The 19,174-nt window shown below is 37.3% G+C and overlaps 1 protein-coding gene across 1 annotated transcript in view; it reads right to left on the reverse strand.

Moving 5' to 3' along the window:
• nbeab (neurobeachin b) overlaps positions 1-19,174 on the reverse strand; it is a 388,285-nt gene that overhangs the window by 238,420 nt on the left and 130,691 nt on the right. Inside the window, 1 exon segment of the mRNA XM_048159945.1 lies at positions 18,265-18,433. Within this exon segment, the coding sequence (XP_048015902.1) occupies positions 18,265-18,433 (169 nt within the window).

The following is a 19,174-nucleotide window of genomic DNA, read 5'->3' on the forward strand; positions in this document are numbered from 1 at the left end:
AGCATAAAAAGAAAAACAAATTGATTAGCTGTCATTTTCACAAATTCATCTCAGGAGGTCTGATCACCACCAATCATTTGTGTCTGAAATGATCAACTCTGCTTCATTTAAGATGTCTCTTTCTCTATTCATTTGACAGCAGAGACCAGCAATTAAAAAAAAAGAAAAGAAAAAGTGACATGTCTTTAAAGGTTTCATTCTTCAAGAAATGTAAAGCATAATTGTATAAGCAGCTGGAGCTGTTTTTCCATTTACAGATCCATTTGCATCCACACTTTTTATCTCACTACATATTCCTGAATAAATGGAGGCAGTCCTCTTACTCATGATAAAATTTTGCTAAACATTCATTGTATACTAAAGTAAATATTAAATAATTCCAAACACATTAAATGATGTTACATGATATAAAATTACTTCCCTGCAAGTTTTTCTTTTGTTTTCTATGGAAGCTTGCTTCTGCCACAAAATAAAAATTTAAAAGAAAACTGCAACATTTATCTCACAATTCTTTTTTTCTCAGACTCGAGAGACATAAACTCGCAATTGCGAGTTAGATTTGCAAGATATAAACTCAATATTGTGAGTTATAAAGTCATAGTTATAAACTCGCAATTCTGACTTCTTTTCTTGCTATTACAAGTTTATATCTTGCAATTTTGACTTCTTTTCTCAGAATTGAGAGATATAAACTCACAATTGTGAGTTATAAAGTCTGAGAAAATACTTTTTTCCTCAGAATATCTCACAATTCTGAGTTCATGACATGCAATTGCGAGTCAGAATTGTGAGTTTATATCACATAATTCTGAGAAAAAACGTCAGAATTGCCAGTTTATATCACACAATTGCAAGAAAAAAATTGTCAAAATTGTGAGATAAAAAGCCGCAATTACCTCTTTTTTCCGTCAAGTTATTTTTATATATATATATTTTTTTTACAATTGTAAGTGGACAACTACAACAGTATACTCACATAATGAGTATACTGAATATATACTGTATAAACTGAGTATACTGTATTTTAATTAGCATAAGATGCATTTGAGTGAGCTAATCAACACTCTAGTAGTTAATTAGTTGAGTTTACCAGTGTTCATCTCTTTCAGCTCAAGCGGGTTTTAGTTATTGTCATGATGCATCTTTTTTTGCATTGTATTTATCGATGACAAAAAGACCTTTAACATTTTCATCAATCATTAAATTGATGAGATTAGCACTGCTTTTATTAAACAGATAATCCAGTTTAGTTTAAGAGTCTGCAATTGATTGTTCATTGTCCTAATCCTGTGATCATTTTTAAAGAAAGCACTTTTTAAAGTGAGATCATGTTATCTACCCTTTTACGATGACTGATTATACAGTGTGCATTTTTCTCTAAATATTTGATCATTTGTCTCTCTAAAAGAGAAAAAAAAAAAAAAAATCAAAACAAAATAAAATAAATTATTCCCCAGCCCACATTAATCTGAACAGCCATTACAGTATTAAATCTAACATTAAACATGTCATTTCATTAGTAAATGCCAGAATCTGCAGTCTAAGAGATTTTGGAGCAACTGGGCGTAGATTGGTTTATTTCCAAGTTTATCTCCAAATTGGGGAAAAAAATTATTTTTAATTAATTTGCCTGTCTACTGGATCTCATTAGAAGATCAAAGTCATGATTCAAGCAAAACTAAACAGATCAATAGAATGACTGATATCTCTTTTACTTAATAACACTTCTTCCTGTACCATTTAATTGATTGTGAATATGAACACTCCCTGCAAACACCGTCTCTTATTTGTAAAGAGTAATGAATCTGGCATGATGTCAAACAGATAATCAATGCATATGTACTCTCACTGTCTCCCTACGCAGTGCACTATCCTTAAGATCGGCCTAAACAGCAGTATATGTGAAAGCTCCTTATCAAAATGGATCTGTGGGACATATACAGAAGTGAAATTAAAAGCGATCCCTTCAGAGGGTGTAAATATTAATGCAGGCCACAGTAAATATATTGTAATTGGGTCTGGAGTCATACTACGGCTTATCTTCTGAAGCCAGGAAAATGGGAAAACGAAGCCAAAAGAAGAATTTATTCAGCCCCAGGAGTTTCACTACACAAAAAGCTTTCACAAAGCAGAACTGGACTTGGGTTTTGAACAGCTAAACATTAACAAAGGTGATTAACCGTGTGTGTGCTCGAGATTTTAAACACCAAAACAGACTCTACGCGAAGTACATAAATGCTGTCCCAAATGTGTCCAAATGTACGGAACCCCGGACATGACATGCATACATAGTAGGCTAAATCGTGCGCATGATTTATTAATTCGTTCCCTTGATTTACTAAAACGTGCGCACGAATTTACTAATTCGTTCCGTCGATTTATAAAGCATGCGCATAATTTATAAATCGAGGGTGTGCACGATTTAGTAAATCGAGGGAATGAATTAGTAAATCGTGCACACAATTTAATTTTTTTTCTTGCATGTCATGTGCGGGGCTCCGTACAAATGCATTCATAATACAGCATAAATGAGTTTTGCATTTCCCAGCACTGCCACAGGGGGTGCTATAGTGAGTATAAATGGGTGCATCTCAATTAACTCCCTAGCTTCCTAGGTCGTGAACCAGTATATCACGTACACGAAATTCGGGCACTGGTAAGGACAGTAAGGACCCTGGCTCATTACACAGTGGGTAACTGATGACTCTATTTCCAGCGACAAGGTGCAGTGTGCAAATTTTAGTGGCATCTGGCGGTGAGGTTATGAAATGCTCAGTCCACCGCTCACCCCTCCCTTTCGAAGCACATAGAGAAGCTACGGTGGCCGACACAGGACAAAGATGTCGTCGTCTGAGACAGCAGAGAGTAGCCAATCAAGCAATGAGGTTTCTTCTTACTTCTCACAAAGAACGTTTTCTGCTTTTAATAAACCAGACAACTATTACTACTACTACTACTACTTCTTCTTTGTGTGTATTCAACATAGTGACGATGCAAGCTGCCTCTAAAAACACCAACGAAGAACAACAACAACAACACAGTAAGGAAATGCACTCTGTAAAGTGTTTGTTCCGTTTAGGGCTACTGTAGAAACATGTTGGCGCAAAATGGCGACTTAACATGTAAAGGGACCCGCGATGTATGTAGATAGAAATGGCTCATTCTTAGGTAATAAAAACATACTGGTTCATTATGTAAGGTCTTTATACACCACTGAAAACATAGTTATGTATATTATATCGCATTTCTGTCAATAGATCCCCTTAAAATTTACACACTGCACCTTTAAAGGGTTAGTTCACCCAAAAATGAAATTTCTGTCATTAATTACTCACTCTCATGTCATCCCAAACCCGTAAGACCTTTGTTCATCTTCAGAACATAAATTAAGATATTTTTGATGAAATCCGTGAGATTTTTTTTATGTTTGTTTGTTTTTTATCTCCCATAGAAAGTAACGAAATTACATTGTTAAAATAGTCCATGTGACTACAGTGGTTCAACCTTAATGTTATGAAGCAACGAGAATACTTTTTGTGTTCAAAAACAAAACAAAAATAATGACTTTATTCAACATTTTCCTCTCTACCCTGTCATTCTTCTACGCAGTTTATGTTGAAGACACATTGCAGAGCTTCCGTGTTCTACGTCAGAACGCCGACTCTGTATTGGCCGGCTCCTGCGTCAGCATCACAAATATGCGTCGTGCTGCTCACATGAACAATGTTGGCCAATACTGAACTGGCATTGGGACGTAAACATGGAAGTGCTGAACTGCGTCAACTGCGTCTCCTAGACTGACAGGGTAGAGAAGAAATTGTTGAATGAAGTTGTTATTTTTGTTTTGTTTTTGCGCACAAAAAGTATTTTTGTCGCTTTATAACATTAAGGTCGAACCATTGTAGTCACGCTGACTATTTTAACAATGTCTTTACTACTTCTCTGGACCTTGAATGTGGTAATTTAGTTGCTTTCTATGGGAGATCAAAAATATCTTAATTTGTGTTCCAAAGATGAATGAAGGTTTTGCATGTTTGAAACGTCATGAGGTGAGTAATTAATGACAGAAATGTTATTTTTGGGTGAACTAACCCTTTAATTAAATAATTGTTTGCACTTTAAAAAACATCTATTGTTATGTGTAGTGAGTTGGCTTATGTAATTTGTAGGATTTTGCAGATTTTGTACTTTAGAACTTCTGTTAAGGAAACATAGTGAGCTTTGATGCTCCCCGGTTTTCATGGTGCATTGTGGGACTTTTTAGGGCGCAAACGTTTTAGTGCACTGGAAGAATTTTGCAATTGAGACAGCCCTTAAAATGGCCGACTCTCTAATTGTGCCATGACTACTGAACTAGGGAGCTGATTGAGATGCATCCACTATAAACAGTCTTCTTCAACATGTTGTTTCTCCTTCAGGTCAATCCCAGATAACAGGGAACATTCTTAGAACTTTAGCTAACATTCTGGCAAGATTGTTATGAACATTATGAACATATGAACATTTTCTCAAAGTTATGAACAAACATTTTTTCCAGTAACGTTAACAGAGTGTTTGTTTAAAGTTATACAGTCTTTAATAATGTTCTCAAAACGTAAGTACAAAAAACGTTCATGGAGGGTTTTTTTTCTTGATCAAATGTAATGTTTCCTTAAAGGTGGTGGTTCCTTGCAATATCACTTTTTTAACTTTAGATTAGTGTATAATGTTGCTGCTTGAGCATAAACAACACCTGCAAAGTTACAGCACTGAAAGTTCAATGCAAATGGAGATATTGTCTTTTAAAGTTGCGGCAGTTTAATGCCTACAAAAACGATCGGTTTGGACTACAACGACTTTCTTCCTGGGTTGGTGACATCATAAACCCTGCAATTAACATAAACCCTGGCACACGGGAACACGCAACAAAGTGGGCGAGGCCATGTTGCACGGCATTATGGAAGCGGAAGAGTGGTCTATACACCAGACGCGCGCAAGGCGATGCGACGCATCAAAAGATAATAGAACCCATTATAATCAGTGATATTGTCTACACTGGATGCAGCACGGAAGACAGCTTCCAGAAAATATACAAGTTCAATGATGAAGCAGTTCCCAATTTAAAAGCAGAAGCTGCTGTTTTTTTGGGCCCCAACCTATAAGTATGTTTTATTGTTTGTACATGTCTTTTAAATGTATTATGTTGCTATTTTTTGGTTGCATCAAGGATGTAAACAAAGACCAACGCATTTTTGCTTTGCTAGCCAGTTAGCTAAATTCTATTGCATACTTCTACATCAAATCCCAACAAACACCAACAAACTTCTATGTTCATAGACAAACAGTTGTTCATGCTATAAATGAAACGATGCCTTTACAAAAATGCTACTACTCAGTCATGTATTCAGCTACAGTAAAGCTTTAATCAGGATAAAAACCATATATTGAAAGCTAACAAACAGCAGTAACATTTGCAAGTGACAGCATATCTAAACACTTTGACACAAATACAAATGGAAATACTTACTATTCATAAACGTCCTTTAAAAGCCGTGCTTGCAGAGGTTCTGCTTGACCCTCTTCATCATTACTGCTATCTGGGTCTGATTCGGGCTCAATTTGATATGACAATCTAGACAACATTATTTACATTTCCACCGAAGCACATGTAACAACTAACGGTAAGAGGCGTGGCGTTTCTGGACACTTCAGCGAATCTCAATACACTGGGCAAGCTAACCAATCTGAGCACATTGCGTATTTCGGAGGGAGTGGTTTCATAGAATCAGGAAGTCAAACCAGCCGTTCAAATGACAATGGAAAACAGCGTTGTAGAATAAAGGTAAAATATATGAAAAATACAGCATTTTTTTAAAAAACGAAGCATTAAGACATGTTAAACTGTGCCCCATAAACACAATCAAGCCTAGCAAAAAAAAACACTGAACCACCCCTTTAATACTTGGATACCAAGAAAACATTGTAAAAAAAAAAATAAAAAAATGGACGTTTTGAATGTTCAGAGAACATTTAGAAATAACGTTTTCATAACTTAATGGGAACATTAGCAACAGTTTTTAGTTAGCTGAGATCGCATTTAAGAGAATCTCACACAGCTAGTTAGTCAATATGTCAACATGTTTAGAACTAGCTACCTGAACAACAACAGATCCAATTTAATATCACAGACATCCGCAGACAGCTCTATTACTGGTTTGAGGACTGAGGTTTGTTACTGCCAATTTAAATGCAAGAACTAAAGTTATGCACAACAGGACTTTTCGCTTGTGTGCTTGATGTTTCTTGAGGGAGTCTTTCTATGTCTCTCAAGACACTGGTGAGAAAAGACTGTCTGTGCTTTTGAAAACAATGAGCAGGAGTGATGCATGACTTTAATTTGTGAACGCTTGCTTGCTTTTAGAGAGATAGAGAGAGAGTGTGTGAGAGAAAGGTTTGCAGTTAGCTGATGTTGCTCCAGTGTAAAACAGAACTCTCTGTTGCAGTAATTGAACACTTCATTATGTTATACTGCTTTCTCTATAACCCAACCCTTTGTGGAACAAGACAAAAAAAAACTGCAGCGTTTGACAAATGAAGAATAAATCAATGCAGACCACCACAGAGAATTACCTACTTGGCAAGTCAGAGACAAATTCTTTTACATACTTTAGGAGAGCCCCTCTTCACTTGGTGTGACTGCGAAACGTATTTGAGTGTTTCTTTGTGTCACAGAGGTTTGGAGGATCATGATGGTATAGTAATCTCAGCACCAGCTGCTTTTCAAGATAAGAATAGTCCTTCATCTTCTGCACTTGTGGGTTTATGTGTTTGTACAACGTGTTACATTCTTTAGATATTCATTTGGTTTTTATCACAATCTGAAACAATTCTGTGCTGTTTTACGTGAGCCTGAAGTACTTAATTATTCAAGACATCTGATATTGCAAATACTGATAATGAGTTTTTCCAAAGATCTATCCATGATTTAAAGGTGGTAAAGAGGATGTTTTGTTTTATACAGTTTGGCAATATTACTTGAAACTGTGTTTACTAAGTGATAAAAGACTATTTATTAGGTGCACTGAAAGGAATATTATTAATATACATCATCTGTGCACGAGGTAGGGCCTTAAAAACATCAGCCAATCGTTTACGTGATCATCGCGTGAACGATTGGCCCTCTGGCTTGTCAATCACTGCCATTGTGAGAGACGTGCGCGGATTGGCCCTCTGGCTTGTCAATCACTGCCATGACGTTCCTTGTGAGAGACGCGCGGCTGCGCGCTCTAGTAACTTTCCACACTACATGCGCCGCATGCAATGTTTTTTGTCAGGAGACAGGAGTAACAACTGCAGATTATGAGGTGAGTCCGACATAATGAATCCACTAAGTGTGTGCGCGGCTTAACGATTGTAAGGCCGATTATGAATGTAAATTGATACTTATGACTGATCACGCTCAAACGCGTCCAGTCAGAGCCAGTTGCGTTCAGTCTGCGATTACAGTCGGTGTTCAAATTCCATGTGAAAGTATATAAATCTGCTTCAGGAGCAGGAAACTATCGCTGTATGTTGAGCACAGTCAGAATGTTTTAGCTAGTCGTAAAATGTGTATCATTTCAAACGCTCATTTCAAAAACTGAGTCGACGAAAACATCCTCTGTACCACCTTTAAAGAAACATTCTGGATTGAATACAAAGTTGTATGCAAGTACAGTGGCAAGAAAAAGTATGTGAACCACTTGCAGAATCCGAAAAATGTGAATAATTTTAATAAAATAAGCGAGATCATACAAAATGCATGTTATTTTTTGTTTAGTACTGTCCTGAGTAAGATATATTTTACTTAAAAGATGTTTGCATTTAGTTCACAAGACAAAACAATAGCTGAATTTATTAAAAATAACCCCATTCTTAAGTATGTGAACCATTGATTCTCAATACTGTGTGTGGTTACTTGATGATCCACGACTGTTTTTATGTTTTGTGATGGTTGATCATGAGTCTCTTGTTTGTCCTGAGCAGTTAAACTGAGCTCTGTTCTTCAGAAAAATCCTTCAGGTCTTGCAGATTCTTCGGTTTTCAAGCATTTTTTGCATATTTGAACCCTTTCCAGCAGTGACTGTATGATTTTGAGATTCATCTTTTCACACTGAGGACAATTGAGGGACTCAAACACAACTATTAAAAAAGGTTCAAACATTCACTGATGCTCCAGAAGGAAACACGATGCATTAAGAGTCGGGGGGTGAAAACTTTTGAACAGGATGAAGATGTCACAATTTTTCTTATTTTGTTTAAATATCATTGTTTTTCATTTAGTACTGTCCTTCGGAAGCAACAGAATATTCTTGCATGTTTCCCGGAAGAAAAATTAAGTACAATTACCTTGATATTTGAATTCAAAAGTTTTCACCCCTCGGCTCTTAATGCATCGTGTTTCCTTCTGGAGCATCAGTGAATGTTTGAACCTTTTTTAATAGTTCAGTTTGAGTCCCTCAATTGTCCTCAGTGTGAAAAGATGAATCTCAAAATCATTCAGTCACTGCTGGAAAGGGTTCAAATATGCAAAAAAATGCTTGAAAAGAATCTGCAGGACCTGGAGGATTTTTCTGAAGAACAGAGCTCAGTTTAACTGCTCAGGACAAACAAAAGACTCATGAACAACCATCACAAAACATAAAAACAGTCGTGGATCATCCAGGTAATCACACACATTGAGAATCAATGGTTCACATACTTATGAATGGGGCCATTTTAATAAATTCACCTATTGTTTTGTCTTGTGAACTAAATGCAAACATCTTTTATGTAAAATATCTTACTCAGGAAAGCACTAAACAAAAAATAACATGCATTTTGTATGATCTCTCTTATTTTATTAAAATTATTCTCATTTTCACAGTTTCTGCAAGTGGTTCACATACTTTTTCTTGCCACTATATATACAAGCAAATGGAGATTTTCAAAAATTATAATTATTATTTTTTTTTTTTATTGTATGTATTGGATTATCACTTCCAATAAATTTAGTGTATCCTTGCAACATACATTATATATATATATATATATAAAACATTTCCAAAAACAAACAAACTTCGTGATCAACTGTTTCAAACTGTTAGTTAATAATAATGTTGTTGTTAGAGTATAAATAAAATCTGTAAAATTTTAAAGCTCAAAGTTCAATGCCAAGCGAGATATTTTATTTAACAGAAGTCGCCTACATTGAACGGCCATTTGGACTACATCCCTCTACTTCCTTCTTTAATGACGTCATAAAACAGTTTTTTGACTAACCTCCGCCCACAGGAATACACAAGAGTTGCGTTTGTAAGTGTGTTTGTCGCCATCGTCGAAACGCTGTTATTTTCATCCCGCAGTCCAATCACCGGGTCTGATTCCGGCTCAAATTGATAGGGTAAAATTAAAGACTGTTTACAATAACACTGAGCGCGTGCATCTCCATGGTAAGAGGCGTGACTTTTCCGGGCACGGTGCGCTAAGCTGCTGTCGAATCACAACACAGGAACCGCTGGCACAATCAGAACTCGTTACGTATTTCTGAAGGAGGGACTTCATAGAACAAGGAATATCAGCCCGTTTTATGACAGTAGAAACAGCGGTTACAGATAAGTAAATTATGTAAAAATACTGTGTTTTTTTACACGCGAAACACGTTATATTGCACACTATAAACACAATCAAAGCTTCAAAAAACCACGAAAAACGGGACCTTTAAAATGTATTAAAATAGAAAACAGGTGTTTTAAATTTTGAAAACATTTCACAATATTACTGTTTTGAATGTATTTTTGATCGAATAAATGCAGCCTTAGTGAGCATACTGTTGGAAACCCCAAACTTCTGATATATATACCATATATGTTGACAGAGGTTCATTTGTATTAACTTACCCAGAACATTCTTTTCAGGGTAAAATCAAAAGGATGATTCTGGCACATAAACGGTTTCAAAAATTATTCACATAAAATTATTAACTCTCTATCTGGAAAAGTGATATACTACTTGGCTGCCACATTCATAGACAGCATGAGACAGTTTTAATTGCTGTAAGGGTATTTCCAGCGCCTGGCAGTCTCAAAAACAGCATTGCCACTGAACAATAGAAATAAAAAAGTAAGACTGGGCACTTATTACAAAACACATCATATTTGGCGCGACCCATGCTCGCCCGCCATCTCCACTCGCGCTCCACCCCCGCACCAGCCAACTGCAGCGATCTGAATCTGTTTGTGTGTGTAATCGAAACAAGGCTCATGGGTCAACAACACAAAAAAAGCTTCAGCAAAATCAGTAATCCAATCCACTAACAATGTTAATGAATTACTAGCTATTATTACATCTTCAACAGTGTAATTAGATTTTTGTACTAATTACTATAAAAAGTACAGCATTACTTTTTGCTAATTACTTTATAAATCCCATATTAACCTCGGCCAGTTAAACAATACAACAATAGACTGCTCTTTTAACTCTTTCAAATAAATAACATAAAACTGCATACATTGTTCCTGAACTTGGGCGCCAAACACCTGTTGCCAGTTTATCCCTCCTGGGACCAAATCCTCACCACTGCTAACATACTTTGACCCAGTCACCTTGCCATAACAATTTATTGCATCCAAAAATAAATTTCTCCTGCATCCAACACGTTGATTACAAGAGCTGACCATCTAATCTACCAAGACCTTAATATGTGGCCTTGTTAGGAAACAATCAACGATATTCACTTCACCTGTTAATGGTCATAATGTTTTGGCTCATCAGTATATATGAGATTAATTAAATATATACACAAAACATGAACACTGTATGCTGCATATACTGTAAATTACTTTAGAATGTCAGAAAATCTAAGTCACACTGTGAATACAGTGTTTTAGTAACTGCACTAAAACGTCATCAAAATGATTATTAATATTAACATCAAAATAATATATAAAATGTTGAATAAAAAAAATTGGTTTAATTTTGCAACTAAAATGTATTTGTCGACTAAAATGGGATGCAGTTTAGTCACAACAAAAATGATGAAACAATTGACTAAATTTAAAGGATATTTTTGTCAAAAGGCAAAACTTATGACATTTAAAGCCGTGGAAAAAATTGAACACTGAATGTTCAAAAGTAGCTCTGTATACTAATATATAGCTCTTAACTCTTTGTTTAATGCAAATATATATCCTGCACATAAATCAAAAGATTACATGACCTTTCAGGAGCAAAATAAAAAGGAATAATTGAGCACAATAATATTTCTCAGTGCTAGGACACTGTGTTTCTAAAAATTCCTTTAATCTGTCTGTCTGCTACTTATTAAAGACACTGAACAGCATCATGCTATCTAACATGATTTCCTATATATGCAATACAGTCAGTTTATCAATGTAAAACATTCTCACAAGGCAATTTTTGCTTCTCTGTGTTTTAACAAATAACAAAATTGTTCTAAAATAGTCAAGAGAGTGAACACAGAACATACCCTCTGGCCTCAAAATGAGTGATTCATTCAAAGAATATTTGTGAATTATTTAGAGGACATGAAACTCTAAAAGATTCTAGCTGTAGGTGCTTTCAAATTCAGCAGGAAATCTTTGCAGAGAGGACAGTGGAAGCTTTGGCATGATAAAAAGGGAGACAAAACAGAATAGAGGAGAGGGAAAAGAAAGAGTGTGTACCTGAAATTGTGTTATAAGACAGGAAAGAATAGAAAAAATGTGTATGGTACAGTTAAAAGTCATGATATATTAAAAAAGGCTGTAAAGGGGGGTAAGAGATGAAAAGAAAAGCATAGTTTTAACCATGAAAGGCTAGTTGCGAGCTGCCCAGGGTGAGCCATGTCAAATTCAGACGGCTAGCAGGTGCTCTTTTCTACCTCTATAGAGAGTGTTTAAAACATGTTTGAAAGGGTGGGAAAGAGAAATTGTTCCAAATTTCAGGGTAAAGTATGGGTAGTCACACAGCTAGGTTTATTCAAAAAAGTACTGCTCCTCATCAGGAGGTGACAGCAGCGGGGCCATACAGACACTTTTAGACAAAGTGAGATTGAATGCAGGTGACAGTGTTGAGCTACATTAAAATTCACTCTCAGAAACTGCAGGCTGTTTATTAGACCAGGGCGAATTTGATGCTGGTGTCCCTACTAGGGTTCTTCACTTTATATTGATTTCATAAAACAAATTGCTCTATGTAAACCCTGATTTATTTAATTTAGTTATTTTCAAGCAATATATATTACTTTAGTACTAAAAAAAAAATTACAAAAAATAATAATACTACAATGTAATAATAATAATACAATCAAATTATGCTTGCAAGTAACAATAAGTGTATGGAAGTAAAATATATGTTTGACCATTTTTTCTTGCAACAATTTTGGTCACAGGTTGAAATGGCACATTTTTAAAAAATAAATAAAATGAAATAAAAATAAAATTATGATGAAATAAAAGAGAAGTGCAGATGGTCATGTAGTGTGGAAGAGTACCTGAAAACCATACTTGAATAAAAGTACATACCTTACATTGAAAATGACTCCATTACAAGTTACAAGTCACCAATTCCAATACCACTTGAGTAAAAGTCCTAGAGTATCTGATTTTAACAGTACTTAAGTATTTTACTCATGCTGAATGTAGGCTGTAGTCCTCAACACCTAAGAGACATGCCAGTGAAAATAAGAAACAATTGATTTGTTGCTGATCTAAAGTCAAAATAAAACTGAGCACCTCAAAACTGCAATAAATCAAGGTCGACACAACATCCTCTTAAACATCTACAAACTCTCAAATCTCAAGGCCCCGTTTACACTATTGCGTTTCCGTTTTAAAACGGCGTTTTAAAATGAAAACGATCCTCGTCTACAATGGCGTTTCCATAGCCTTTCAGGGGGGTATTCCAGAAAGCAGGTTATGTGACATACCTGGGTATGTTTAAGAGTAAGTAAGCGGATAACCTCAACTTTCGGATCCAAAAACGGAGGTAACTTTTAGGGTATGTAAGTAACCATAGCAACTTGCTCTCTGAACATAACCTGCTCCGGAGCAGGTTATGTTCAAGGGTTAGTTAGTTTAAGAGGAATTCAGATGCATGTTATATTATCAATATGGTTATATTAATGTATCTAAATTTGTTATATAGTTACAGTTATACAATGTTATATTATACAATATATAAATGTTTTTTCAATTAGCCTATAATATATGAATTTATTTTATTGTCATCTCACACATGGATCTGCTTTTTATCCTTTATAACAGGACATTTTCTATGCTATAATTTCTATAATAAAATACATATCATATATGTGATATCTTATTAAATAATTAGCATCAAACAATATTAAGAATAAAAAATGATTGCATAACCACCCAATAGGTGAAACTGTCTTTACTAACTGATGAAAGACATTTATTAGTGCACTGAAAGTAATAATATTAATATACATCCATCTGTGCATGAGGTAGGGCCTTAAAAACATCAGCCAATGATGATCGCGTAAATGATTGGCCCTCTGGCTTGTCAATCACTGCCATTGTGAGAGACATGCGCAGATTGGCCCTCTGGCTTGTCAATCACTGCCATGACGTTCCTTGTGAGAGACGCGCGGCTGCGCGCTCTAGTAACTTTCCACACTCCGTATGCAATGTTTTTGTCAGGAGACAGGAGTAACAACTGCAGATTATGAGTCACCTGCGGTGAGTCCGACATAATGAATCCACGGCTTTAGGTCGCGCACACACTTAACGATTGTAAGGCCGATTATGAATGTAAATTGATACTTATGACTGATCGCGTCCAGTCAGAGCCAGTTGCGTTCAGTCTGCGATTACAGTCGGTGTTCAAATTCCTTGTGAAAGTATATAAATCTGCTTCAGGAGAAGGAAACAATCGCTGTATGTTGAGCATAGTCAGAATGTTTAGCTAGTCGTTAAATGTGTGCCCGGCTTAATAACACAGCGAATGCCGGTGGTAAACAAACACTGAAGGAGGGGGGTTGTTCTTCCGCATGCGCTCATTTCAAAAACTCAGTCGACTAAAACCAAGCGGCAACCTCCCCCTTTCTCTCATGAAGCCAATACGGAAGTAACTTAAACTGCGATTCATCGACTGGCCGCTAGGGACAGGCTCCAAAAGAGAGCAGAATCTCATAGAGTCCCATGTTAAATTGGCCAAGTTTATAGCAGAAAAAAACATGTTTACAAGTTGGTTCAAATTGTGGTTTTGGTCTATACTGCTATTTTTGCCCTTCATGACAACTCTGAGGGGGTGAATTTTTTATAACTTATCCGTTTAAATTATATTAAGCCTTAAAGTTCTGCATAATTAAGGGCGTGGTCACTTGAGTGACAGGTATATTGCGCTGCTGTCTGTGAGCCGTCATGTTACCTCAGCTGCCGCTGAATTTGGCATCTCAGCCGTATTTGTGCTCGATTATTTTATACAATTATAAAATATGGCTTGCTGCATAATATTCGAGACTGATGTGTGTCTGTGTAGATGTGCATGCATGGGGAAGAGACACAGAACACACGTTGTTGGATCGTGGCATTGGCTGAAAGTTTTGGTTGTGAGATTTACTGCAATGACAATGGCGGGAGGATATCAAAATCCGACAGCACTGCTTGGATATTATAACTAAAACTGCTGCACTATTTTGAAAAAAATATACTTTGGACACAGGCTCATTTGTTTGTTAGATACGATCGCTGCTCAGATTGCATCCTTTCTTGAAGAACGATGACAGAGAGCAGATCATTCAGAAGAAATGTGACATGTTTTTTTGTTTTGCAATGGACATTCATATTTTACCCAAGTGCCACGGATTGGAGATTCATCTCGCGATCTCTATTTCATTATAAAGGTATGAAGTCCCATTTGATGCTACTGCTCCAACTGTTGTTATTTGCACAACCAACACTACTGGTGTTGGAGCATCTATATCTTAAAAACGTCACCGTAGATTGACAGTAAACCTTTAGAACGTTCTGATGATAAACTTAAGACTTCATCGTAATATTTCTAGATCGTATCTTAGATAGATATATAGCTCCTTTGCTGCTAACATGGTCGGACATCGAGCTAGGCAGGCGTGGTTAAATCAGCAACCAGTCATATCAGCTCAAACCACCTCCCCGCCTCTTTGCGGCCATTAGAATCACCGTTATCCGGGAGTGACGTGCTGTGACGCGCAGCTTCCGAAGATGGCCGCGGCCTCATTTAGGCGTCAAAACTGCTGTTCAGAACTCTATGGGTGACGTCACGGACGCTACGTCCATATTTTTTACAGTCTATTCGACTTTAAAACAAATCCTCTGTACCACCTTTAAGATTTCATTGGTGATTTAAAAATGAAATTGCATAACCAAGGTTGCCCAATAGGTGGTGCTGTGCACCAAGTAGGTTATGTAAATCGCCATATAACAAAAGAAGAAGAATGAAGTAGAATGGCGCGCTTTTTCTTAGCGTCTGTTTCCATGGTGAATCATCGATTCGTCGCTCTGTTGAGAATGTCTTGTGTGTTAACCGGGACTTTGACATACTCTGGGTTGGCTGAACTTACTCCCGGACGCATTTTTTTTTATTTCACAATTCTGGATTTGCGTGTTTATGACTCCCAGTTCGGCCACCAGCACAATACCACAATTCAGAGTAAGCAAGGTTTGGGTTAATCAACCGAGAGTTCAGGGTATATGTGACAGTAAGTAACACAAGACGTAACCCTGCTTTCTGGAATACACCCCAGAAACGATCTCCGTCTACACTACACTGCCGAAAACGCATGTCACATGACTGTTCGTGCACACTGTGCATGTGCGTACAAGTGTAAACAGTTGCCTCTTGTGCATGTAGACAGCTGCAGTATTAAAAAATGCTGAGTTTAACTGCACAATGGCTGCTAAAAATTACAACAAAGCCAGCAAAGATTGCAGTTCAGTCTCCATGTTATTGTTTACACGGTCGTCAAGGATATGCGGAGCGAACGTGGGGAGCCACACCATCGTTTTCAAAACTCTCCGTTTTGGTCCATTTATACTGAAACTCAAACCCTGTGTTTTAAAACTAAAACGTGTCTGCAGTGTTTTCCAAAGTCTCCATTTTTGAGGTACGAAATCGCTGGTGTAGTGTAAATGACAGGCGCAACGTTAGCAAAACCTTATGCATTTTAAAACAAATACGCACTAGTGTAAACGGGGCCTCAGTTAAGCTCAAGTGCACAAAAAGGCCATAAGTAACCAATATACTTCAAAAAGGTATCTTCAATATAGAGGATAAATAAAATAATGTTAAAGGAACACTCCACTTTTTTTGAAAATAGGCTCATTTTCCAACTCCCCTAGAGTTAAACAGTTGAGTTTGACCGTTTTCGAAATTCCATTCAGCCGATCTCCGGGTCCTGGCGGTACCACTTTTAGCATTGCTTAATATCATTGCGCCTGCTGCACTCATGGTACGGCAGCAAAGTTCCTTGATTATTACGCCAGGAATGAGAGTATAAGTTCCTAGCCATATTGGCCTAGAAAATCAGCAACTTTTAATTTTTCCTGTCAGTTTTAGTACACAATGTAACTACAGAAGAGTAGAGTTTTAAATAGGAACAATATTGAAACTCTTTTGGTCATTTTTGAAGTGAAGATGCTAACGGTCTAATCAGATTCAATGATCTATGCTAAGCTATGCTAAAAGTGGTACCGCCAGACCCGGAGATCGGCTGAATGGATTCGAAAACTCAGCTGTTTTAACTCTAGGGGAGTTGGAAAATGAGCCTATTTTCAAAAAAAGTGGAGTGTTCCTTCAAGTAAAACTAACTAGTCAAAAGCCTTCTTGCACTGGATGTACTAGTTTCGGCCTTATCGCCGGCTGCAGTCATGTCCTCATCTAATAAATCAAACAACCACGATTCAGCAACTACCTGCTAATGCACCTCAGTGAGGCCTCCATTGCCAGCAAGATAATTAAGTTCAGATGCCCAGAAAGCTCATGTGATTACAGTGGTTCAACCTTAATGCTATGAAGTGATGAGAATATTTTTTGTGCGCCAAAAAAACAAAATAACGACTTTATTCAACAATATCTAGTGATGGGCGATTTCAAAACACTGCTTCATGAAGCTTTACGAATCTTTTGTTTTGAATCAGTAGTGTGTATCAAACTGCCAAAGTCATGTGATTTCATTAAACAAGGCTTTGTTATGTCATAAGTGTTTCGAAATTTGGGGGGGGGGGGTGACTTTGGCAGTTTCATACACGCTCTGAACCACCAATTCGAAACAAAGGTTTTGTAAAGCTTTGAAGCTTCATGAAGCAGTGTTTTGAAATCTCCCATCACTAGATATAGTTGAATAAAGTCATTATTTTGTTTTTTTGGCACACAAAAAGTATTCTTGTCACTTCATAACATTATGGTTGAACCACTGTAGTCACATGAACTGTTTTAAATATGTCTTTAGTAGCTTTCTGGGCATTGAAAGTGTTAATTATCTTGCTGGCAATTGCAGGCCTCACTGAGCCATCAGATTTTATCAACAATATCTTAATTTGTGTTCCGAAAGATGAACGAAGGTCTTACGGTGTGGAACGAACATGAGGGTGAGTAATTAATGAGTAATTCAATTTTCATTTTTGGGTGAACTAACTCTTACAGTACAGTACAGTAACTAACTTACATTTACTCAAATACTTTACTCCACTGGTTGTGGAATGTGTTTTGACTGGAAATTACATTGCCGATGACCTACAGCCAATGAGAGCACAAGATAGAGGGCGAGGGAAAGTTCAGGGGGAGGAGTCAAAGACAAAACATCAGCTAATAACCATTCTCTCCTGCATCGGCGCACAGACAACTTGTAATGCAAGCTTCTTGCTGGCTACCAATTTTAACAGGAATAAATCCAGTCTCGCACAAAGAACTCCCATCTTATTTCACATATCACTTCTCACGTGTGTTTGGTTGCGAAACGCAGTTTGTAGACCAGACAGAGCTGTTTGGCGATTCTTCAGACTGTGTAATATGTGACCCTCTGTCACCGATCCGTCATGTAATGTGCACACAACAGGAACTAAATGGTACCCCAGACCCCTCGTGTAGTGTGAGAAGAACAGTGATCTGACAACTTAAAAAATTGTGCAATGTGTATTCGGCATTAGAGGACAGAATATACAGATTGTACAGCATAAAAATCATTATGTGTATGGAAAGTCCCCATAAAACATGGAAACCCAACATGTGTGTGTGTGTGTGTGTGTGTGTGTGTGTACAGACCCAGGCCTTTGGGTGTGATGCCGCTGGTGTGGGCAGGGTTCACAGCCCAGTAATAGTACTTCAGTATGTGCATGATCTGCAGCACGGTCCCCACTCGACGGATGGTGTTGTAGATGGTTGCCGTGCCAATGAACTCCGCCGAAAGGTATGTGTACAGCGAGAGCTGCACCTGAACAACACAAACACACAAACACAGATACACGGTTACAAAAAGTTACAGCTGCCTCTGGTCAGAATACAAAACTCTGATGATTACTTTTCATTGTCCTTCTGTTGTTTCTAAACTGCATCCCAAGTTCCCTCATTAAAATTCTATTCTTGTTGGATTTCCATGGGAGCGACACCTCTGGCATGGCTAACTCTGCAGCAAAACAGCAGATACGGTGAATATTTCTGAGCCCAATGTCAAAAGGTACTGTGGTTCGTTTGTGAGCAGTAGGTCAGGCCTGACTAGTGACAGTGCTGCAGGAGAACCTTGGAGGACAAAAAACGCTGATGAAAGTACATAACTCATCCAATTAAAAGCCACTCATGCAGGCAGACTGGGCTCTCCAGCGAGGCCGGGCAGGGATGATGGGAAGGAACGGAGGGAGGATAAAAAAACATGATGCAAGTCCATGAACTCTTCTGGCCTGAGGAGAGAACGCTGCTGCTGCTGCTTCTGAGAGGTTGAGCTTCAGCTCAGATCATTATCCTCAACTCCCTCCTCACACTCTCTCTGACTCTCTCCATCTTAGTTTTTCTGTCTCTTTCTTTCACTTTCTCTCTTTCCTTTTCATGAATCCTGCTGTTTTTCTTCTTTGGACTTTTCTCAGTCCTTCAGTCTTTGTTTTCTTTCCCTATTCATCCATCTAGCCATATTTACTTTTCTCCTTCCAACTTGTTATGTTTTAATCTCGTTTTTCTCTTT

The sequence above is a fragment of the Megalobrama amblycephala genome, linkage group LG16, assembly GCF_018812025.1.
Source record: "Megalobrama amblycephala isolate DHTTF-2021 linkage group LG16, ASM1881202v1, whole genome shotgun sequence".
In the NCBI taxonomy this organism is placed as follows: domain Eukaryota; kingdom Metazoa; phylum Chordata; class Actinopteri; order Cypriniformes; family Xenocyprididae; genus Megalobrama; species Megalobrama amblycephala.